General features: G+C 30.4%; 2 protein-coding genes across 2 annotated transcripts; both read left to right on the top strand.

Annotated features, from left to right (window-relative positions):
* The first annotated feature begins 1,859 nt into the window (after positions 1-1,859).
* Positions 1,860-4,004, top strand: LOC124936657 (WRKY DNA-binding transcription factor 70-like). Its single transcript, XM_047477174.1, has 3 exons — positions 1,860-2,187; positions 2,314-2,412; positions 3,413-4,004. The coding sequence occupies exons 1-3, from the start codon at positions 1,910-1,912 to the stop codon at positions 3,852-3,854; spliced, it is 819 nt and encodes a 272-aa protein (XP_047333130.1). The 5' UTR covers positions 1,860-1,909; the 3' UTR covers positions 3,855-4,004.
* An 11,054-nt stretch (positions 4,005-15,058) lies between these two features.
* On the top strand, positions 15,059-16,738 carry LOC124936624 (WRKY DNA-binding transcription factor 70-like). Its single transcript, XM_047477138.1, has 3 exons — positions 15,059-15,432; positions 15,687-15,785; positions 16,219-16,738. Exons 1-3 carry the CDS (start codon positions 15,122-15,124, stop codon positions 16,661-16,663), a joined length of 855 nt encoding a protein of 284 aa, XP_047333094.1. The 5' UTR covers positions 15,059-15,121; the 3' UTR covers positions 16,664-16,738.
* Positions 16,739-24,536: the final 7,798 nt, after the last annotated feature.

Below are 24,536 nucleotides of genomic sequence, written 5' to 3'. Positions count from 1 at the left end.
TTTCCCTTGTAAGAAAAACCAAGAGTTATTTGGAAAACTCTCAATTTTTCCTTTCAAGAAAACCCGAGAGTTATTTAAAAAAACTCTTGAATTTTACCTTGTAAGAAAAATCGATAGTTATTTGGAAAACTCTCAGATTTTCCCTTGTAAGAAAAACCGAGAGTTATTTCCCTTGTAAGAAAAACCGAGACTTATTTGAAAGACTCTCGGATTTTCTTTAAAGAGAAAAACCGAGAGTTATTTGAAAAACTCTCGGGTTTATTTGAAAAGGAAAAACTGAGAGTTTTTCAAATAACTCTCCGTTTTTCTCTTTGGTATCTAAACCGAGAAATTTACGAAATCTTTCGGTAAACACCCAATTAGATTTACCGAGAATGGCAGTACCGATGAATGTCGAGAGTTACTCAAACTCTCGGTATTATGTATATACCGAGAGAGATATGGTCATTGTCGAGAGATTATACTCTCGATAATGACCCCCTTTTCACTAGTGAGTGCAACTATACAGATGAATCATTTAATGGAAGGGTTTAATGCTACTATTCTTCGGGACATTTGTCTTAGTGGAGCCACAACAATGTGGGAAACAATTGAGAGGACATTAATGACATAAAAATGACAATATTGACATTATCATAAAATCACAAGCTTAAAGAAACAATTACTCGACAAGAGATTTCCAAGGACCAATCCTAAAAAGGCTCTTTCAACAAATACATTCTAAGACCCACAGTAGCATAAAGGAAATTACTAGCCTAACCGATATCATCAACAACATCAAATGTAGACGAGTCCTCAAACATCAAGGTCCTATTTTTCCGTGAGTCGCAGCATGTGTTTAATGTGTGAAGACGCGTGATGATACATGTTTGTAAGGTTCATATGTTTGTTATATCTATAAGTAAACATGACACTATCTAAGGGATTACCTCAAGAAAAATGAGTCGGTTCATTGTCGTGTGTAGGTGATAACCTGGGAAGAGATGAATCCTAATAGTACAAATATTACGGGTAATATTTTAATTAATAACTTTTGAACAAGTACTTTAATAAATTCTAGAGCTGCACAAATTTGTATTTCTACATTCTTTGTTCAACGATCTACTTTGAAATTATTTGAATATACTTGTGTATATTATCTCATTACAGTTGTGCAATAATATTAATACTAGTAAGGATATTCGAAGTTGTAAAATTCAAATTCATGGTTATAAGATGCCAATAAATCTTTTGATATTAATACTAATAATATTAATATATTTGCTGTGTAATGCATTTTTTTTCTCTTTAACATACTCAATCTGTGTCAATGTGGAGATGTTTAGAAATAGTGTCGAATTTTGTTCGGATATTGATCACATGCTCACAGTACAATAAAAGAAATTTTAAATATTTAAAAATTTGGTGGATAAATATATTCAAATAATATCATATATATATATATATATAATTATTAAATATTATTATAAATATAAAAAATAAATAAGTTAAAGCTTATAATCTTAATCATACATAATTAAGATTAAGAATTAAAATAAGTGAAATACTATAAAACCTTAATCAAATTAATCTATATAAGATTTTAGTTAGATTTTTTATATATATAATATGAATAAGCTTTGATTTTTTATTATTATTTAATTCCCCAAACTAGTCCACAATAATATGAGTACTTTTTACGGCAAATGGATCCAGCATTCACCTATCTAGAAACGTGGTCCACATTGCATAATTACGAGAATGCCACCATTCCCTTGCGTCACTTATATCGTCATATAGCTGTCGTCATGTGAGTACGTTCCTACATTGTTTTTATAAATGGAAATCAATAATCCATTTTCCTCAATAGTGCTCCCAATTCTCCATCTCTCTACTTCCATCATTCTCCAAATAATCTTTTCTTTCTTTAATGGAATCACCTTTGATGGAAAAGGCAACTAAAGAGCTGATCATTGGAAGGGAAAATTTGACAAAACTCATAACACTAATTGAAGATCCATCAAATATTATCACTGATTTAGTCGCCGGAATTTCAAGATCTTTCGAATACTCTATTCGTATATTGAATTCCGGCGGCCAATCAGGTGATGGAATTTCCGAAGAAACCGTCGACCGGAAATCTGTGGATTCCATTCAGAGTAACAAGCGGCCGGCGGCTAGGGATCGGAGAGGTTGCTACAAGAGGAAGTAATAATTAATTAATTTCTAATCTTTTATTTTAAACAGCATTTAATACAGATATAATTAAATATATAGTGGGATTTAATAAATACTTATATTTTTTGTTTTATTGTTTACTTTATTATTATGCAGAAAAATATCAGATTCATCAAGTCTATCTCCTACAATGGAAGATGGGTATACGTGGAGGAAATATGGCCAGAAATTTATTCATAGTCATAAGTTTCCAAGGTAACCTAGTTATGTCTTTTCTTTTAGGTTGAAATTATTTGAAATTACTATAATAGTACATAATATGGTTGTCGATTGTTGTGAATATTGATTAACCCACATCAATAGATACCCCTATTTCTTAAAAAAATTAAATTACTAGGTAAGCATTAATGTATTTGTCGGTAGAGTTAAAGCTGGTTAGATACATGTTTTTTACATCATTGAATCTTTGTTTGGTTATTTATTTCTGGTAGGTTATTTAAATAACTTTTAAACCTTAAAACCCAGAAATATTTTATCATTTTCCATTTCTCTATTAAATTTCATTACTCAAAATACCTTTTATTTTAAATTTTTATTTTTATTTTTTGAGGAAAAAAAATGCCGCAAACACACTTAACCAGACAAAGAACGTCTGACAGGCTCGAACCCAAAAATTTATGATTAATATTCACCTCTTATTACCGCTAGGCTAGAAGAGTGGATTATTATTATATAATAATACTTTTAATTTTCTTTTAAAAAAAATATATTCTTATCTCAAAATCATCCACAATAATTTAAATAACCCGAATTTAAACAAGGCCATGTAGTGATTTGGAAAAAACATGAGTTTATTTAGATAAAAATACTTAAAAGTATTAATTTATAATGATAATTTTTGTATTTTATTAATTAAATGATATAATTGAATAGAGATGGAATGAAATTATGTTTGATTAAGGTTCAATTTTTAGAAGATAAAAAGTAATAATAACACGACCTTAATATCTAATTATGAAATAAATTAAATAAAAAAATATTTCGTATTTTGATTAATGAATTGAGAGATGTGATTAATGAAAGAGTGAAATAAAATGACGCTTGATTATAGTTAAATTTTAAAAAAATAAATGAGATTGAACATTGTCTTTATTTATCATTCTTTATAAATTCAAACTATTTAAACTAGTGAAGCAAGACTTTATTCTAAAGAGTTTTATAAATTGCATTTCTTAATGAGGAACTATATATGTAGGTGCTATTTTAGGTGTACACACAAGAGCGACGGTTGCACAGCAATAAAACAAGTCCAGATTTCGGAAGAGGATCACTCATTGTTCCAAACAACATACTTTGGCCAACATACTTGTTCAAACAAAACAAAATCATCTTATGAAAGCATTCCCCTTACTAATGACCCTTATATTGCAAACTTCGATTCGATCGCTACTCCGACAAGTGAGGAAATGGATCATCCATTAGATGACAAAAGTTGTGTTATTAAAGAGGGTGGCAAGGAGCTCCCGGAACTAATTGACGCAATGGCCTGGTCGGATTTGGTAACGTTTGAGTCGTCTGAGATGATGTTCAAGGCTGGATTTGAGGAAGATGTCTCTAGCATTTACAACTTTGATTATGGAGATTTAAGCAGTGGATTCGGAGTGAACATCGACAATGTCAATCTATTTCTTAATTAGAAATTCGGACAAGTGTTTAAGATACCAATATGTCACGGATTCGATTTCATCTGAAAGCGCTTTTAAAATAGAAGCGGTGGGCATAATTGTGGGGTGTCATTCTATTTATTTTTAATTCAAAAGAAAAAAAAATCCCAACAAGTAATAATAAAGTATACATAGATTTGTGTTTTTTTTACTAGCTTAAGTCCATTATGTATTTAATTAATTATACATTATGTCGATAAATGATAAATAAAATTTCTTGTTTTTCATGTTTCTACATTATAAGTCAAATAAGGTACCAATGGTTGTATGCAATGATTATTTCCTCTGTTTTCATCTTGAAATGGATTCAAATTAGATTACTCTTTGAAATAATCGAATGGTTTGTTTCTATAGATTATGTTAATTCTAGGGACGTTTTGCAATCAATCAAATACATGTTAAAATCTGAAACAATTGAATAATCAACATCATAACTTACTCTTAACAAATCCAAATCAGCTTATGCATTTCTCTTGTATCAAGAAAGAATAATTTTAATACTCATTTTAACTCTATTTATAACTTTAAGGGCAAATTAATTTGGTGACCCTTCAATTATTTCGATCGTTTACTTTTAGCACTCAAATTATATTTTAAAACAAATCGTTACTCAAACTTTCAGAAATGGTCACCAATCTCCCTTTATATATATCAAAGTGACCCGATTGCCTAAGTCGAAAGTTGTGATTAATTTGAATATACATGTGAGAGTAAATGGATAATTGGATTAAATTGCGGGTTGATCCGTCCATAAACTTAAAACAGTTAAAAATAAAATAAAAAATATTATATGTATATTTCGAACTTGCAACATAACACAATTACATTCATTTAACTAACTATGTTAATAAAACTTTAAATTTTAAATTCAACATCAAATTTAATAAATGTGAAATATTCTTAACAATATAAGTTCAACTTTTAAAAACTATTTAATAAATATATATATGATAATGCTTAATTTCAAAGTGTCCGGGTTGCCGTGTCGAGAGCTGTGATTAATTTAGATATAAATGTAAGAGTAAATAGATATTTGGGTCGTATTGTGGGTTGATCCGTCCATAAACTTAAAACGGTTTAAAATAAAATTAAAAATGTCATATGTATGTTTTGAACTTGCAACATAACAAAACAAGTACAACTCTTTAGCCAAGTGTGAATGAGATGTGGTTTGTCGATAAATAATAGGCTGGGAATAATTGAAAATGGTTAAAAAAATATGAATCAAATATTTGATTAACCATAGTATGAGATCACGATGCAAAATGTCAATTGAGATTGGTGATTTATTTTATTAGGGATAAGAGACGTATTAAACTATGATTGAAATATGATTTATCGAGAGATAAGAGGTCGGTAACAAAAATCGTTATATCACAAATTAGAGGTCGATTGAGATTGGTAGTTAATTTATTGAAAAATAAGAGGCGTGTGAAACTGTGAAAAAGAGAGTTTAGTTAATTATGAAAGAATTTATTTTTATATATATATAATAAACCTTAATAGCGAAAAGAAGAGCTTAACTAATTATAAAAGATAGTGAAACATTTTTTTAATTTTTTATTTTAATAATAAATTTAAATAAATATAATAGTAATTTTAAATTTATTTAAAATAATAATAAAAAATCAACATTAATAGTATAATAATAATTCATTCATATATTTATATATAAATAATAAATTTTAAAAAATAAAAATGTAATTTAAATTTATTAAAATAATAAGTTTTTATTAAATATTTTAAAAATAAAAATATTATATATAAGTATTTTTTAATTGTTAGTCATATAAATTATATAAGCATACACAAAATTATAAATATAAATCAACAATCTTAAGTGATTTAGTGGTTGAACAATTAATGCTACATAATATAGACCATGGTTAAAATTTATGATGAAATTGGTGGTGGGTAAATGACACTTACAAAATTAGAGGTCGATTAAGATTGATGATTAAAATATGCGATGAAATTGGTGATTGGATAAATGAAATTCATGATATGGAAGAAGATGGTTTGTTGTTTGTTGATTTGACCGAAATGAAAGTGTAAGCTCACAAGTTTAGAGGTCAATTAAGGTGGATAAAAATATGGAATGAGATGGTTAGTTAGTCAAAGTGAGTATGTCATACGATGAGAGGTCGATTGTGGATTGATGGACCAAAGTGAGTATAGAAGAGATTGGTGATGTACCAAAGTGAAAGTTTAAGATAACGATATGAGATGTCCTATTATGGTGGATAAATGTGAAATGATATAGGTTGGTCAATCGAAGTGAGGGTCGGATTGTTTCTTGTAAAATATGCAAAGAGATGAATTATTTGACCGAAATGAAAGTTTAGTCTCAAGATGAAAGGTCGATTGAGATTAATGGGATAAAAATATAGAATGAGATAGATGATTAATCGAAGTAACTAAGGTCTCGCTATGAGGAGTCGATTGAGGGATTGATGTGTCAAAGTGAGGGTAAAAGAGATTGGTAATGTTAAAGATGATTGATTTAATCAAAATGATAATTGTGTAAGGTCCCACAATATGAGAGGTTGATTATGGTATGCATAAATATGAAATGAGATGATTAGTTATTCAAAGTGAGGATAAAAAAGTCTAAGTTGTATATTATAAAATATATAAGGAGATGGGTCATGAGATAAGAGGTCTGTTAGGGGATTAGTGACCAAATTGAAAAGTAAAAGAGATTAATGATGTTAGAGATGGTTGATTTGACCAAAGTGAAAGTGTAAGGTCGCATATGAGAGGTCGATTATTGGAGTGGATAAATGTGAAATTATATGGATGGTTACCTGAATTGAGGATAAAGAAAGTCGGGTTGTATATTGTAAAATATGTTACGAGATTAGTTGTTTGACGAAGTGAAAGTAAGATATCGAGATGAGAGGTCGATTGAGAATTGGTGAATAAATATGTGATGAGATATATGAGAAAATGTGGAATGTTATATTGGCTTGTTTTAAGCAAGCCAATATAACATAAAAGAATATATTATATATCGACCTCTAATCATTTATCAATGGTGGAAAATGTGTCATTAGCGACCACAAAAATCATCGCTAAAACCCTTAACGCCATCGCTAATAAATATCAACAACAATGAATAAAACCATCCCAGAAAGACAATGAATATTAGCGACGGCACAGTACCATCATTGATAGTTAACATTATCAACAACGATGGATCATTCGTCGTCGATGATATTGTTAACTACCAGCGACGGTTGATCTCCATTCGTCGTTGTTGATAGTTAACAATATCAGCAATGATAAATCTCCATTCGCTGTCACTAATAGTTAACAATATCAATGACGACCGATCTTCATTTGTCGTCGCTGATAATCCTTACTCCCAGGTTTTGGCACATTTTTGGCTGAAATCAACCTGTTTCTTATCTTGTTCAAAACCCGAAATTAACAAAAAGATCATTCGTAAATAAAAATGAATACGTATTAATACAAAAATCTTAAATCGTATTAATATTACAAAAATATCAATCAATGTATACTACTGCTGATTAAGATGGGTCATCCTAAACATAATCAAAGCGATATGCGCTCATATAGCATCTTGTTTTGTGCGCATTTCTGTGTGGGCATCTTGCTTTGCGCACATCTTTGTGTGTATCTTCTCGATCTCGTCCCATAGCATCATGTTCTCCTCGCACAACACTTGCATCTCTCGAAAGTTTGTTGGACGTACTCTGGATCCCATCCTGATTACCCTACTATGTCCCTATGCTCCAAAAGCAGCCTCAAACACTTCGAATGACGTCATATCAAGGTTTTCTTGAAATCGCTTATGCATCACAACCTACAAGAATTTACAACACTATTAGTAATTTTAAACTTAAACGGGAGTCGGATCCTCGATGGTCTCTCTCCTATTTTGAGTCTCTAAGAAAAGATCTACATAACTAGGGGGTGTCCAATAGTCCTCTCATGTACAAATAACATAGATAATTAGATATTATAAAATTTTAATACTCTTAATTAAAGTGCTAAAACATATCATTTGTCGCTCCACTTGTAAATGGTTTGTTGTCGGCGTAGTGGGTGTATCTGACATTGGCTTTGTTGTCGGCATTGGTTGCACTTCTCCTCTGCAATTATAAGATAGTCGATTAACATATAATGCATTAAAAATGAATAATATACCTTAAATTCATTTGTGAAGTAGTGATGGTCCAGGAGATAATTCTAATATGAGTGGTTGAATTCAGTAGAAAATTTTGCTCAGATTAGTTGGTCATTGCCCTAATGTGGTTTGGTGTAGTCGTTGTGTTTCTTACATCTCCACCTATCCCAAATTTTCTTCATATGTGACATCACTCTAGCATGTCACTCTAGCTCTGTAAGTGTAAATGTGATGGGGAACAACTTCAAATGGATCTTTAAAAATAACAACTGATTTTAAGATTATGAAGGTTAAAATTATAAGATAACACGTTAAAAATTATCAAACTCACACTAATGGACCGCCATATATGGTTTAACAAGGAATGTGAAAAATCAGACCAATGAATTAGACGATGTGGCACCACCATGTGATCCCGGATATTGGTGCCAATATAACTCGATCAGTAGGTGATGTTATCACAATTTTATTTTCCATCCACCTCTTTGAACTCCAACCGCATCTTCTGCCTAGTTTGCAGTTTCTCATTTTCCGTGTTTTTGTTCTTCTCCCGTCCTTTCCTCCTCAATGAAGACCCTACAAAATAACAGTGAAATGACATTTGTTAAAATTTATATAATAATTTAAATATCACGTATAAGTTGTAATTAATTACCTGTCTCGGTCTTTTCGATGGTGGCGTCTATATACTCCTCGGGAATGGTTGAATCTGGATCCCTTAGTCCCTTAATGTCCGGAAGTGATCTCATAAAGGTTAGAGGACCATCATACTATATGCCATCGGTACGAGCTTGGAGCTCGTATATCTATCTCGATAGGTCTCGTCGTGTACCGCGTCCCTTAGGTTCCATGATATCTGCAAGAAAAATAAAGTTAAAATTTTATAAAGTTGATCATATTTTATTTTACACAAATTAACCTTAGATGTTCGAATAACGATGATTTATCTTTGTGGCAATTTTCCATCCAAGTCTAGATGTCATATCCGTAGCGTAAAAAACATGTTGTGCTTGACTAGCCATTATAAACGGATCATGAATTTGAGTTCGCAATGTCCTGTTCACATTAACACTTATAAACCCATACTTATATACTTTTATACCACGGTCCTTGGAATGTACATCAAACCATCTACACTTGAAAAGAATTACTCGGTTCCCACCAAAATACTAAACTTCTATGATATTTGTAAGTAATCCGTAGTAATGTATCTATCAGCTAAAACACCACTATTTTGCGTTGTTAACCTTTCGTCATGCTTCTCAGTGTTGAACTTGTACCCGTTTATTTTACAAGAGTTATACTTCTTATATAAATTGTCGGGCCACTTCCAAAAATCTTTAGACTCAAAGTTCGATCTAATTCATCTTTCAATTATCACACTTTCGTCTTGAAAAAACTTATGTATATTTTATCGCGTTCAATATTATAAAGACTGAGTCCCATGTATCGGTCAACTCTTGCGTCAACTATAAAATACATAATTAGTCACTAGTTAGCTTTTGAACTCTTACTTGTAATATTATTCGGCTTTGAGACAATTTTTCAAAATGTATACGTAAGGGTAGGTCGGTACGATATACCTTAATGTTTTATCCATACCTTATACCTTACCGAAAAATTCGGTATGCAAAAAATGCATACCTTTACCTTACCTTGATTTCGGTATACCTTGAATTCGATATACCTTAATTTTGGTATACAAAAAATTCATACATTTACCTTACCTTGATTTCGGTACACCTTAATTACGATACGGTATTAGTATTATACTTTTGATATATAAAAAACATATTAACTTTAAAAAAAAATCAATCTTATCGATATGGTAAAGATTGCTTATATTGAATAATAATTAGTATAATTATATTTTGATATTATTCAAAAAATTATATTTCTATAATTAAATTAATATCAAATCTATTTAATTATTTCTTTTTTAAGTATTATACATATATATATTACATATTTTAACTTATAAATACTATTTCGGTAACGGTATCATAACTTACCTTTTTTCGGTATAACTTAAAAATCGATATTTTTGATATATTGTGGTAAGGTATTTTCAATATACCTTTAATATCGGTAATTTTTCCCACCCCTATGTATACGTGAGCACACTCCTGATCACCTGGTTCATGTGTGTAAAGTGTTCCAATCGATAAATCTTCCATTACCAAGAATATAGTTGAAGTTGGTTATATCGATGTCTCTATTGACTCGTGATATTCTAAATATCGAGCATATAAACTCATACTCTCGTGCAAAAGGTAACTCTCACTAATTGACAATTCAGAAAAGTTTTTATTCGGAAGATACTTTTTTAAGGTACCCATATATTGTTCAATTGGATACATCCATCGATACTCGACATACCCCTAACAAAGCCTCAAAGGCTAAGTGTACAGGCAAATGTATCATTATATCAAAGAATAAATTTGGAAATATATTTTCCAATTTATAAAAGGTCAATACAATGTCATCTTGTAACTCTTCCAATTCATCTCGATTTAAGGATTTTTGGCACCACAATCAGAAGAATCTAGACAAGTGCACTAGAGCATTGTACACATCATCCAGAAGTATAACACGTGTGACAAGTGAAATGAATCAAATACTATAATAGGATGTGGAAATCGTGGCTCTTCAATCCAGAAATTTTCTTATCAATTATGTCTACACACCCTCAAATATTATAGTAGAACACTTTAGACATTTTTACATATTTAAGAAACACACATAATCGTTTCTTTTGATCTGAGAAAAGTGTGTATGTTGCTACCAGATATTGAAGAACACCATCGACCTCAACGGGATGCAATGAATGCTTTATGTTCAATAATTCTAAATCTTTATGATTTCCGAGTCCATCCTTTGATTTTTCTTTAATTATAGTGCCCAACATACTATCACAAAAGTTTTTCTCAATATGCATCACATCCAAATTATGCCTCAATAATAATGTTTTCGAGTATGGTAGATCGAAAAATATGCTGAGTGTATTCCAATTATCACCCCGACATTGATGAGAAATCTTACTCTTTTTGGGACGATATTTAGTCAAACAGATGTCTTTCAAATCTCTTGTTTGCATTAATATTTTGGTTCCAGATAAAATATCAGGTGCTGATCTTAACTCAATATTACCATCAAAAGAATATTTTTCCCTACGCCACCGATGATTAGGTGGAAGAAAATTGTCGATGACTCATGTAACACTCTTTTTAGAAGTATACCAAATTGAGTGAAGTTGTTCTTATTATAACATGGACATGCAAGTTTTCCCTTCGTACTCCATCCAGATAAATTTGCATATGCCGAAAAATCATTAATTTTCCATAACATAGGTGCCCGCATATTGAAATATTCTTTACAACTCGCTTTGTAAGTCATTACATGCACCGCTATGCCACAACTCCTTTAACTCATCAATCAATGACTAAAGAAACACGTCAATCAAATCCCCAAGACTTTTTGATCCGGGGATTAACATGGAAAGAATGAAGTTACTTCTAATCATACAAATTGTAGGAGGGACATTGTAAAGTATAATAATAATAGGCCAAATGCTATAAGATGTCTTTCCATTTGCAAAGGGTTAGAACCCGTCACTTGCGAGATAATGTATTACATTCTGAGGCTGAGAGGAGAAGTCTTTAAATTTTATATCGAAGGATCTCCATGTCACTAAATTAGTTGGATGCCTTAAGAGTTCATAATCAACATTAATATTATCTTTATGGCAATTCATCTAGGGAGCGTTTTTGAAAAACATATAAAACCTATACAACCTCGGTGCAAGTGGGAAATATGTAACATCTTACATGGAAATAACTTCCCATTCAAGCCTACCACTTGATTGGTTGATCTTCCATCTAGACACGCCACAAACTTTACACTCTTCCAAATCTTTATCTACTTTACAGAAGATCATACAATCATTTTACAAGCATCAATTTTATCATACATTAAACCGATGTCTATAATAAATTTCTTACAGTCATAGTATGAACTTGACAATTTAGAATTAACTAGTAATATTTCCTTTTTCAGCCATTTTAACAACAAGTTAAATGATGTGTTAGTCCATTGACCAACATTTTTATGTGAGGTAATTAAAGAAAGGTTGAGGCTTTTGAAATTCGGGATCTTTTGTACAAAAGAAGTTTTGAATCATCCAACAACTGATATAATGTCTTAGCATTGTCAACTAGTATTCATTATTTGAGGCTTCAACGGTTGGATAAAATCTTTGATAATATCTTCCATAAATTGATCTTCTTGATCATTTTCTTCGTTAATTTCATTATTAACGTCATTCTCTCCTACACCCAGATTTTCATTTATAAGGTCTTTTAATTCATCATCCTCAATCATCAATACCTACATTAATATTGTCCCTTTTATTCGAAGATCTCTTTCTCTATGAAAGTACCAAAAAATATAATTTGGACGGATTCCAAATGCAATTAGATAGTCTTTGACCACTATTCTATTCTCATAAGTTTGATTTTGCACACTTTACACACGGACAAACAATCAAATCTCTGTTAGTAGACCTAATTGCAAAGTCTATAAAAATTTCAACCCCTTGAATATAATTTGGATCATTTCGGCGTAGAGTCATCCAACTTTTATCGGTGACTTCTATTTTAACTAGAAATTAATTAACAACAAATAATGAAATTAACATCTACCTATTTAATTACTATCAACATATAACTAATTAATAAAATCAATGCCTATGATACATATCAACTCACACCAAAACAAAATGAAAAAACCTAACATATAGTTCCAAGTAAGTCATTTCTCAAAAACATGCAACCATAATAATAAAAAACTTAGTCAAATTTTGGATCTTACCAATTAGAGAATGCCAACAAAGAGTAAATCTAGAATACTTGATTTCGACCGATAAAACTGAAAATAAAGAACAACGGATTGAAGTAAACGATAAAACAAGAAAAATAATCGGAGCAGAATTCGATTTCATTACCTTTGGAAGGAGCGAGCGACGGAGCAGAGATCGGTAGAGCGGCGGAGAAGAGGGAAAAGAAAAGAGAGAAGAAAAAAATAAGAAAAGCGATGGGTCATTTCATGATTATCAACGAAGACATTGTCGTGTGCCATTGAATATCAACTACGGCACATGACAATATTGTTTGAATATATTATTACTTATCAACGACGTCGATAATCGTTCCAAACACGAGGCAGGAAAACTTGAATATCAGCGATGACAAACGACAATGTCATCGCTGATATTATAGAGTATCAGCGACGACGATAGCATAATATCGTCGCTGATAATCTATATTTTCTAGCGAAGGTGTTTATAAAGAAAATCATCGTTGATAAAAAAAATATCAGCTACAGCACTGTAACGTCGTCCCTGATAAAAAAATATCAGTGACAGTTCTTTGGTCGTCGTTGATAATTTTATCAACGACGGTTTTTTGTTGTCGTCGCTGATAAAAATTATAAGCGACTGTTTTTTTGATCGGTGACAGAAAAACAAAGCATTTGTTGGTATCTTCTACTAGTGCAAATGCTTTTGTACAAAATATTATGACAATATTTTGTTTGAAAATCATGTTAACTTTTTTTTTTATTTACCTAAAATCTTATATCTAAGTTTTAATATTAAAATTGTAATAAAAAATATTTTAGTTAAATAATTTATTAATTAATAATTATTAAAAAATGGATGAAAATAAATAAAAGTATCAACCTAAAATGAGTTGTAAGAGCTTGTTTGATGTTGGTTTGTTTAAAGTTTTTTAAACTTACATTTATTTGATGAAAAAAAAAATATTGTTTATGTTTTATTTATATTTAAATTTTATAAAAATAATATAATATATTGATTGAAAATATGTTATAGATCGTTTTTTATTTTTAAGAAAGCAAAATAAAAAGAAACTAAAATCAAACGCGCTCTAACTTTATTTTGGATCCATCAATCTAGAAGTAGGGTCTACGTTGTTAATTTACCATAATACCAAGTATATTTGCGTGCGTCACCTATACCGTCATGTAGATGTTGTCATGCTTGGACCTGATTATTTGAAGGTATTTTATAAAAAAAAAAACTATGTTTAAAAAAAAAAATTATTTAAATTTTTAAATGATTGTATTTGTTATAATATCATTTTATATTTAAAATTTAATTTTATAAAAATAAAATTTAAATATTTTAGTATTTTTATTAATAGAAATTAATTATTTAATATTAATAAATAGATAATAATATTTTAAAAGTATTGATAAGGGAAAAAAATTTAATAAAATTACTTTATTGATTAGAAATATAAAAAAATATGAAGAAATAGAGAAAAAATATATATATTCTTTTAGCTTATGTCAAAGAATTCTTTTTCAATATTTATCATATTATAAAAAGAACTTATTCGGTCAAGTTTATAATCTTATAAGTTGATATAATAATTGATTTTATATTTAGTTTATTCACTCCAGATTATTAGTTTAAGAAGAGATTGAGAGAGTGATTATTATTTTTTGCGTAATAAATTTTTTTTATATATATACAATTATGCTTAATTTTGAAAATGTTCGGATTGTCGGGTCGAGGGTTGTGGTTAATTTGGATATATATGTGAGAGTAAATAGATACTTGAGTCGGATTCTTGGTTGACTCAACCATAAACTTAAAACGGTTAAAAATAAAATAAAAAATGCTATAGGTATGTTTCGAACTCGCAATCTAACAAAAAAAAAATACAACTCTTTAACCAACTAGACTAATGACACTTTATATTTTTAATTCAACATCAAATTTGAGAAACGTGGGATGTTGTAATAATATATTTTTATCCACATGCGAATCTCTTTAGTTATTATGAGATTTTTACGCAAAATTATTATGAGAATACGTCCCATATACAATACAAACAATTTCCATAAAACTCATTTCAAACAAGCTCCAACGAAGGGAATACATGAATTCACATGTTTTTATAAATGAATAGGTAAAACCAGTTTGTGAGCTACACTCTCTCTCTCTCTCTCTTCTCCTTCTTCCATAAACTAAAGATTTAACCTTTTTCTCTCAATCTCTGCAATGGATCATCACTCACCTTGGGTAGAAAAGGCAACTGCAAAGCTAATCAAGGGAAGGGAAAATTTGATCCAGCTTATGAAATTGCTTGAGGAACCGTCCAATATTATAAGTGATATCTCGGTTTCAGCTGAAGATTTGGTCACCGGAATTTCAAGATCCTTCGATCACGCTATTCATATATTGAGCTCCGGCGCCGGCGATCAATCAGGTGGTGGTATTTCCGACGGAACCCTTGACAAGAGATCTGTGGACTCCGTTGAGATTAGCAAACGCCCGGCGGCAAAGAATAAGAGAGGTTGCTACAAAAGGAGGTGATCAATCTATACCTAGTTTTTATCTTCTTTTATTTTTTATTTTTGAATTTTTTTTTTTGAGAGTTTATATATATCTCTATGTGGCTGGATCACCACCACACATCAATTTTTTTTTTAAAAAAATCAATTAAATATATACCCAATAAAATGCTAAACATGTTCTATATTTTATTTATTACAACTTTTAAGCCAGATCATGCATATTAATATATTTGTGTTATCATATATTTATTATTTACTTTACTTTTCAGAAAGAATTCAGAATCATGGAATCTTTCTCCCACAATGGAAGATGGGTATGCTTGGAGGAAATATGGCCAGAAGTTTATCCATACTCATAATTTTCCAAGGTATCCTACCAAGTCCTTTCTTTTAGATTCATTTAAATTTATTTAGGATTAATTAATCAAAAAAACTATTTTGTAGCTCGGGTAAATCAGGAATCAAGGCAAAATTGGGTTCGATTCGGGTCTGAGTATCCAGAAACCGAACAAATATTGACCAAAATTCATTTTCTAAGTTTAATTATAAGATCAAATTTTGGGTACCCATCGGTTTCGGAACCGATAATTTTGGGTAACATATAATTAATCGGGTACTCATCGATTTGGAACCAATAATTTTGGGTAACTTAAAATTTTCCACCCCTAAATGGTGGTGAACATACTTTTACATTATTTTAGTGCAATGTTCAAACTACTAGAAGTTAAACAAACAAACAAATAGTTTATAAAGAGTTGAATAAGATGCATTTATTAATGATTGAAAATGGGGAACATGTAGGGGCTATTTTAGGTGCACATACAAGAAAGATGGTTGCAAAGCAACTAAACAAGTCAATAAGTGGGAAGAAGATCCGTCCTTGTACCGGACCACATACTTTGGCCGACATACTTGTTCAAACAAAACAATATCATCCCAACAAAGCATCCCTACTGATGACCCTTATAATGTAAACTTTGATTCGATCACTACTCCGACAAGTGAGGTAATGGATCATCCATTAGAGGACAAAAGTAATGTTAATAAAGAGGGAGATAACAAGGCTCCAGAAGTAATTGATGGTATGTTGTGGTCGGATTTAACAACATTTGATCAGTCATCAGAGATAATGTTCAAGGTTGGATTTGAGGATGAAGATGTCTCTAGTATTTACAATTTGTTTGATTATGAAGGTTTGAGTAGTAGCTTTGGAGTGGACATCGATGCCAATGACACTCTTTCTTAACTAATTATCTATTGTTTCTTTGCATTTGTAATGGAGATACTCCAACTTTCTTTCACAAATGAAATTTTTTTATTATAGTGCATAAATTTATGTTTGTCATGTCGTGGGTTTAGTTATAGCTTAAGTCCATACATAAATGATTAAAAGAAACATGAAGTATAACAAAATTACTAAAAGCCACAAAAAAAAAAAAAAAGTTAATTATGTGTTCTCATATACTCCCCTAGTTCCATAACGACTGATGTGTTGTCTGACGGACTTGAACCCAAAACCTTTTGGGAGACTAGAGATTAACTAGACTAAGTTTATTCTAGATAGGAATAACTTAAATCTTTTGAAAATATATTATATAAACAAAAAAAATCATCAGAATTGTTAAACATTTCATATCAATCAAATTCTTTGAGCAAGTCCTTATCCAATCCTTCCAAAAATCTTTTAAGAATGCCCTAATTTAAGTAAAAGTTATAATGGTGTGTTGTATACACCCATTTTAGACATGATACATTATATTTATAAATGACTGAATTTAAACCATTATTTTGAAAGATGGTCAAGAAAAATAATCATTCAATGGGGGAGATTGTGTATGCAATATTACCCTATTTGAAACAAGTAATTTTATTCATAAACATTCAAATTTGATTATTGTTTGAAATAATTATATAATTTCTAAAATTAACAAGGAAAGCTTTTAAATGAAAACCAATGACATTAATTAAGAAACTTAAAAAATGTAGTTGCTACTTATAAGGCAATGCCACAAATGGGGACCAATGTTTGATTTGTATAGTTGGTGTTGGTCTAATCCAAATCACGTTTAAGAGTATCTTATTCTTGAGTTCTTTTGATATTGATAATGATATTCAGGATCCATTTATATTTGAGTTTTTGATGTTTAATTATCTCATGATAAATTATAAAATTTAAAATAAAATATTTGATTATCATCGACAAATAAGTTATGCTGTGTAGAGAGGTGTAACATTTATATATGTTCCACTATAATTGCATTATAATATTGGGGTTGCAAGCTTATGGCTTATATTAGTCAATGTTAGAGATTGTCCAGATGCATTAGTCAATGTCAGAGTTGGTCCAAATACATTAGTCAATGTCAGATGTGGCCCAAATACATTAGTCAATGTCAGATGTGGCCCAGATGCATTAGTCAATGTCAGAGTTGGCCCGGATGCATTACTTAATGCCAAAGATGGCCCGGATGCATTAGTCAATGTCAGAGATGGTCCGGATGCATTAGTCAATGTCAGAGATGGCACGAATGCGTTAGTCAATGCTAGAGTTGGCACGGATGCATTAGTCAATGCCAGAGATGGCCCGAATGCATTAGTCAATGCCAGAGATGGCCCGGATGTATTAGTCAATGCAGAAATAGCCCAGATGCATTAGTCAATGTCAGAGATGGCCCGGATGCATTAGTCAATGCTAGAGTTGGCTCGGATGCATTAGTTAATGCCAGTATTGGCCCGGATGCATTAGTCAATGTCAGAGATGGCCCGGATGCATTAGTCAATGCCAAAGATGGCCCGGATGCATTAGTCAATGTCAGAGATGGCCCGAATGCATTAGTCAATGTCAGAGATGGCCCAGATGCATTAGTCAATGTCCGAGATGGCCCAGATGATCTACTGCATCTCTCTTCTAGATTTAGAGTTGTCTCAAAGACAACTTAACAGCTTCTTTGTTGACCTAAATATTCAAGTCGACTCGGTAAATCTCCACCTTGACTTGAATACTCCAATTGCTATAAACCATTGTGCAACTTCATAACCAAATACAGTTTCTTCGTAGGTGAATGGTTCTGACGAATTCACCTCCTCCAGAATGACAATCTCAACAATTGTTCGGTTCCTACCGATATCTTCAACAACCCCATAAGCCATGTTATTATAATAGAGCTCGCATCTTGATCTGCCACATTATCTTGTCCTCTAGAATGACAATCTCAGCGGATTTTCTTATCCTACCGATAACTTCAGCAACCCATAAGCCTCTATCGTTTTAGTAGACACTGCATCTTGATCTCCCACATTATCTTCTCCTCAAGAATGACAATCTCAACGGTTGTTCTACTCCTACCGATAACTTCAGCAAGCCCATAAGTCTTGTTGTTTTAGTAGAGCGTGTATCTTGATTTGCCACATTATTTTCTCCTCCGGAATGACAATATCAATGGTTATTTATGCTCCTGTTGACAACTTCAGCGACCTCCATAAGCCCTGTTGTTTCAGCAAAGCTCGCGTCTTGATTTGCCACATTGTCTTCTCCTCCAGATTGATAATCTCAACGGTTGTTCTGCTCCTACCAATAACTTCAGCAACACCATAAGTCTTGTTGTTTTAGTAGAGCGCGTATCTTGATCTGCCACATTATCTTCTCCTCCGGAATGACAATATCAATGGTTATTTATGCTCATGTTGACAACTTCAGTGACCTCCATAAGCCTTGTTATTTCAGCAAAGCTCGCGTCTTGATTTTCCACATTGTCTTCTCCTTCTGAACGTGTCGTCTTGATTCTTACTACTGTCATCTCAATTGAAAGAACAAACAATCGAATAACCTGAAGCTCTGATACCAGTTTGTTGTAACGGAACGCGATAGATGACGTAAGTAATAAAGAACGACACCGATTTTAACGTGGTTCACCAAGATAAAACTTGGCTACATCCACCAGAAAGAGAGAATCTTATTAGGAGATCAAAACAAAGATTACAACCGTATAAACTAGGGTTATGACACGAGTTTATATAACACTCGGTCCCCCAAAACCCTAACAGTTACAGAAATGTGACTGGAAACGATGCTCTCAAGGAAAAGACTTCAACTTTCTGAAGTGCCCGACTGCACCTTTAAATAGTCTTCAACTAGGTCAACACAATATTTTGGCAAATAATCTCCAAAATATTATCACAATACTTTCCTAGTTCTATTATCATAATAAAAGATCATATTTCTTTTTGTGTTAATCTTATTTCCTTAAATCAAGATTACACACCAAAAAGATATACTTTCCTTTTGTTCAATATTCTCTTTTCTTGCATCATCCATTCAAGACATCTCAACAGATATGGATACAAATTATTCCAAACTGTCAATACAATGTTTGTTAAAATATCTCAAGAACAAATCACCATTCTTAATATATGATGATATTATTTTAATAATTATAATAGGGGATAATGAAAGAGAAATAATTATATTGAATAGGCACCTAAATAGGGTATTCAAAATGAAAGGCTTCAAAAATCCAAAATACAAAGCAAAATTAGGTATCTTCAATATTCTTATGTAAATAAAATACACAAGCAACCAACTTTATTCTACATTCTCTTCTCTCAAACTAAGGATATCTTCAATTTCAATGAAGTGTTTTATGAATAATGTTCATTAATTAATCACGTCCTCTTTAAAATCACAATTATCAATGTTTAAAGAGGAAGTGATGAACCTAGTTAGGATTATTCCTCATGCACAAACAAAAGGCAACAAGGTATGATAATATTATTATTAATTAGAATCCCTATTTTTCAATTGGCGACGCCAACTTGGACTTATGTGGTCCATGTGAACCCCATGGATCGAGAAGCACAAGCTGTGAATCAAGGGGTATTGTTTAATTAGAACAATGAATGTGGTGTCTAAGAATTAAGAGGTCATTGTTGACGACCTAGATAGACACATTGATGAACCTAATTATAGTAAACAGTTAGGATTTTTTAGATGCAAAAATTCAACCTATTCTCATGAGAATATGAACTTTTATGTTTTATCTCAAAGTTGCAAGTCTCAAAAATTTATCTCAAATATGCATAATAATGATGAGTTTAATAATGCTATCATAGTAACACCCATGAGAGAGAGACGCCACATGTTGGACATGAAAGATTGGGCAACAAATTATGAGATTTTGTATTATTAAATGTCCTTTAATAGATCTACTTTTAGAGATAGTGACCCTTAAATAATTGCATAATTGTTTGTAACTTGTAAATTTCTGTAAAATCCTTGTATATTATATAATTGTTACATGTTTTATACAGTTTAATACATAATATTTGTGCTGAATTTAGATTTAATGGAAGTTTCTTTAAATATGAGTCAATAGTGTTGTTATGGAGTGTAGGATGTTTAAAACATTATGAATATATAATCCATTAGGGTGGAAAGAGTATAAAATGTACGAGTTCGATTGACTAAAAGAGCTTTAAATGGAAGTGGAGATCCATGAATATTGGGTGTGATGTTAGTTCTGCATAATAAAAAAATTATTATAAACATATATAGAAAATTTTGAATTTTGTTTTTCACAATAATAAATTAATAAAATGTTACTTATGGAGAATTTAATTTCAAACAAGTCTAACTATGATACCGACACTTCAAAAATTCCCGTAAGAAATGTAATTTACTTGCATACTATTATTCGTTTTATAAATATATTTATTTACAAAATTACTTAATCTTATTTAAAATATATACTTAAACATGAGATTACTTTATTTGTGGAGATTTCTCTTTATGATTTTTTATGTGGGAAGAAGTGAGATTTTAATTTTATTTTTTTTAAATTTCGTTTTTTGAATGGAGTGTCATGTATGGAGGGATTTTGTGGATAAAAGAGGAATAAAAGATAGTGTACTATAGTTGGTCGCTGCAGAATGTGTTGTGGAAAGGTGAAGACGACATCTCACTTGTTTTTGCATTGTAAATGAGTGACTACGATTTGAAACTTACTATATAGAATGATTGATACTAGGCGATGTCTTAGTCAGTCGTTGGTTGTTGAGATGTTTGGATAAAAATCACGAGTTGGTTAGATTGAATCGATAGGTCCATATCCCGATTACCGTCTGGTGGACCATTTGGCTCGAAATGAATCTTACAACGTTTAGTGATTGCAGTCATGCGATTAATGCTTTTAATACACAACATTATTATTATATCGATATAGGAGGTCTATTATAAAAAAAAGTGCAGGCGCTCATTAAATTTTATATTATTTTTGTTTGTGTGTGAGTTTTTTTTACTTATATTTTTACTATAGTTCGGAAATGATTAATTTCTTTATGTTTCAGGTATGTTTGTTGTTTTTATTATGTTTCAACTATTATCATTTATATTGCATTATAACAAATAAATTTATAATAAAAAAAATAAAAGGCTGTATGTTTTGATTTTTCTGCAACTTGTCTTTGCAAGTGGTAGGGAGATCAATTTGGTATTATCTTTTTTTTGCTATCTGGCATCTGCCATAAAGTTGATGCTGACATGACTATTAGTTTATTTTTGTTTTAGTTTGTAATAAATGGTAAAAACAAAAAGTAACTAAAAAATTGAAGATACAATAAAAAAAAAATTAAATGAACAAAAATCGTAAAGAAAAAGAATAATGAAGCCAGTTCAATAATATGACACAATGGTTGGGTTAGTGAATAGGAGATCTAGGGGAGATGAAGAGATGAGCTTGTTTGATTTTTTTTGGTTTCTTTTCTGAAAATCTTAATTTGATAAAAAAATAAAAAATATATTCTGATTTGACTTGGACTTAAATTCATTTTTAGAACTAAACAAACATAGCCTTGGATGAAAGACATGAATATTTTACCAACTTCATTAAATCATATCATAAATATATATGCCACTTGGCATTTATAGTGTGGCTTAAATAAATAAATTTCAACCACATTCTAAAGACTGAAGATTGTCAGTTCATGTTCATAATACAGTTTTGTTTGGGGAATGAACTATTTCAAAATATAATTTTTTTAAATATATTAATGTATAATGATAATGTTTTATAAAAAAATTAATATATTTTAATTAATGAATTAAACAATGTAATTAATGAAGGGGATGAAATAATGTTTGATTATAATGAGTCACTATTATAATAAATAATTGTGCAAATGTCATCTTTCATTTAAACCAAAATAATGTGAAATTAAGTTTCTAAGTTTACGAGTGTATTTGTCATTAATATAAAGTGAGGATATCTAATTCAACTTTCTAATTTTATGAAGGGGCTAAATTAGAAATGTTCAAACCAAAATAACTAACATAATAACAGTTATTTTGTAACGGTATGTTCCCCAATTAATTACGATCAGTTTCTTTTTTTCATCCCCATCAGGGAGAGAAAACAATTTATCGTACTCATCAATCATCAATTGGAAGATCTATCCCATTTCTAAAGGAATAGAAGATTAAAGAATCTTTTAACTCTGAATAAAGATAAATGAGTACAGATACGCTTTCGCTAATCATAGTTTTAATTTCCCACACATATTATTAGGATTTAATTCAGATAAATCTAACACTATCGAGACAATATAGAAAACGGGTCGAGTAAAAGTTATAATTGAGAATTAATGTCTAATTAACTTCAATTAGCATATAGATTCCACATATAAGTGGCAGTTTATTGTGAAGAGTTTGCTCTATTGGTTTACTGTTATAAAGTTTCAGTTCTCAATTAAAACATCAGATTTATTTTAAGTTGAAAGATTATTGTTGTAAGTTGTTTGAAAACGGACAAATCACATTAGTCAAATTGGCATCTAAATGATTTCATTTGGTCTGTTGAATTTTCTAAGGTCTTGATCAGGATAGGCTTATTAAAATAATATATGGGTTATTTCTATAATCTTGTTGGGTATAAATTTTAAAAAGTTAGGTTTTCTTGATAAAATAATTTTAAAAATTAATATATTGTTAAATAAAAAAATTTAATTTAAAATATAAGGTATTTTAATATTTCGTTTAATAAATTAAGTGATTTAATTGATTAAAAGATAGTGAAAAAATGTTTAATTAGAATAAGAATATAAAAAAAAAATTGTATCAAATTTTATAACATTTACTTATATCTGATAAAAACTTTGAAATTAAAAAATTCATTCAGGATTAATCTCTGATAATGATAATGGCTCATTTTTTTTTTTATTTCTAAAAAATTCATACAACGGGCTTTCTAGAAATCTGACTAAAGTCAATAGAAAAAAAATCAATATATTAGAGACGAAAAGATAATATATTCAATTATCAAATAGAATTCAATATTTTCTTACATTCCATATTAGCCAAAATGGACTTATGACCCAAATGGATAGGAATAGGTGAGTTTTGATTGTCTAGTCATATTCCTAAAGTTTGAAATTCCAAAACCAGAAAGACTTGTAAAGACGAGTTGACTCTGATATGTGATGACATGGAGAAGGAGGTTTCCATGACCAGCAGTAAAGGTGGTCGGAGTTATATATATATGACACCAAATATGAAAATGAAAGTAAAGTAAGGCATTTCGAACTGGGGTAGGCTAAAAATAATAACGAGCAAATTTTGAAAAAAATAAGTATATAAAAGTAAAGTTTTACTATTTTTTTAATAATTAGATTAAAAGAATAATGAATTATATTAAATTTTTTTAAGAAATTAAGGGTAATGTCATATTTCTACCGTAAAAAAAAAAAAATTCGGGTTGGGCCTCAGCCCACCCGAACCCCTACATAGAGAAAGCATCCACTTTAGTATCATCACACATTTGGTCTTGGAGAAGATCTTAGAACAAAATAGAATGATACATTTTTCCTTTAAATTGAATCTTTCCTCATTTGATAATCAAACAATGTACATCCACTATTATACTATTATAATGTATATGCACTAAATCTTCACCACAATGTACATTATCCATTGCCTTGACCCGCGACATAACTTTTGCAGTAACACCAACTTCCACTCATTTCATGTGCTACCTTAACACTAAAATGAATATTTTTCTTAATGTTATTATTAAAGTTTACTTTTTATAATGTATTGACTTTATATTGAGATAAAGATTCTTACTTTGTTA

Source organism: Impatiens glandulifera, chromosome 4 (genome assembly GCF_907164915.1).
Source record: "Impatiens glandulifera chromosome 4, dImpGla2.1, whole genome shotgun sequence".
NCBI lineage: Eukaryota > Viridiplantae > Streptophyta > Magnoliopsida > Ericales > Balsaminaceae > Impatiens > Impatiens glandulifera.
The sequence above is the reverse complement of the archived record's forward strand: the minus strand, read 5'-3'. Positions and strand labels throughout refer to the sequence as shown.

Excerpts from the sequence above, each read along its gene's own strand:
- LOC124936624 (XM_047477138.1), top strand. The coding sequence starts at position 15,122 with ATGGATCATCACTCACCTTGGGTAGAAAAGGCAACTGCAAAGCTAATC. Across the intron at positions 15,433-15,686 it reads AGAGGTTGCTACAAAAGGAG|AAAGAATTCAGAATCATGGA; the intron begins GTGATCAATCTA and ends TTTACTTTTCAG. Across the intron at positions 15,786-16,218 it reads CATACTCATAATTTTCCAAG|GGGCTATTTTAGGTGCACAT; the intron begins GTATCCTACCAA and ends GGGAACATGTAG.
- LOC124936657 (XM_047477174.1), top strand. The coding sequence starts at position 1,910 with ATGGAATCACCTTTGATGGAAAAGGCAACTAAAGAGCTGATCATTGGA. Across the intron at positions 2,188-2,313 it reads AGAGGTTGCTACAAGAGGAA|AAAAATATCAGATTCATCAA; the intron begins GTAATAATTAAT and ends ATTATTATGCAG. Across the intron at positions 2,413-3,412 it reads CATAGTCATAAGTTTCCAAG|GTGCTATTTTAGGTGTACAC; the intron begins GTAACCTAGTTA and ends CTATATATGTAG.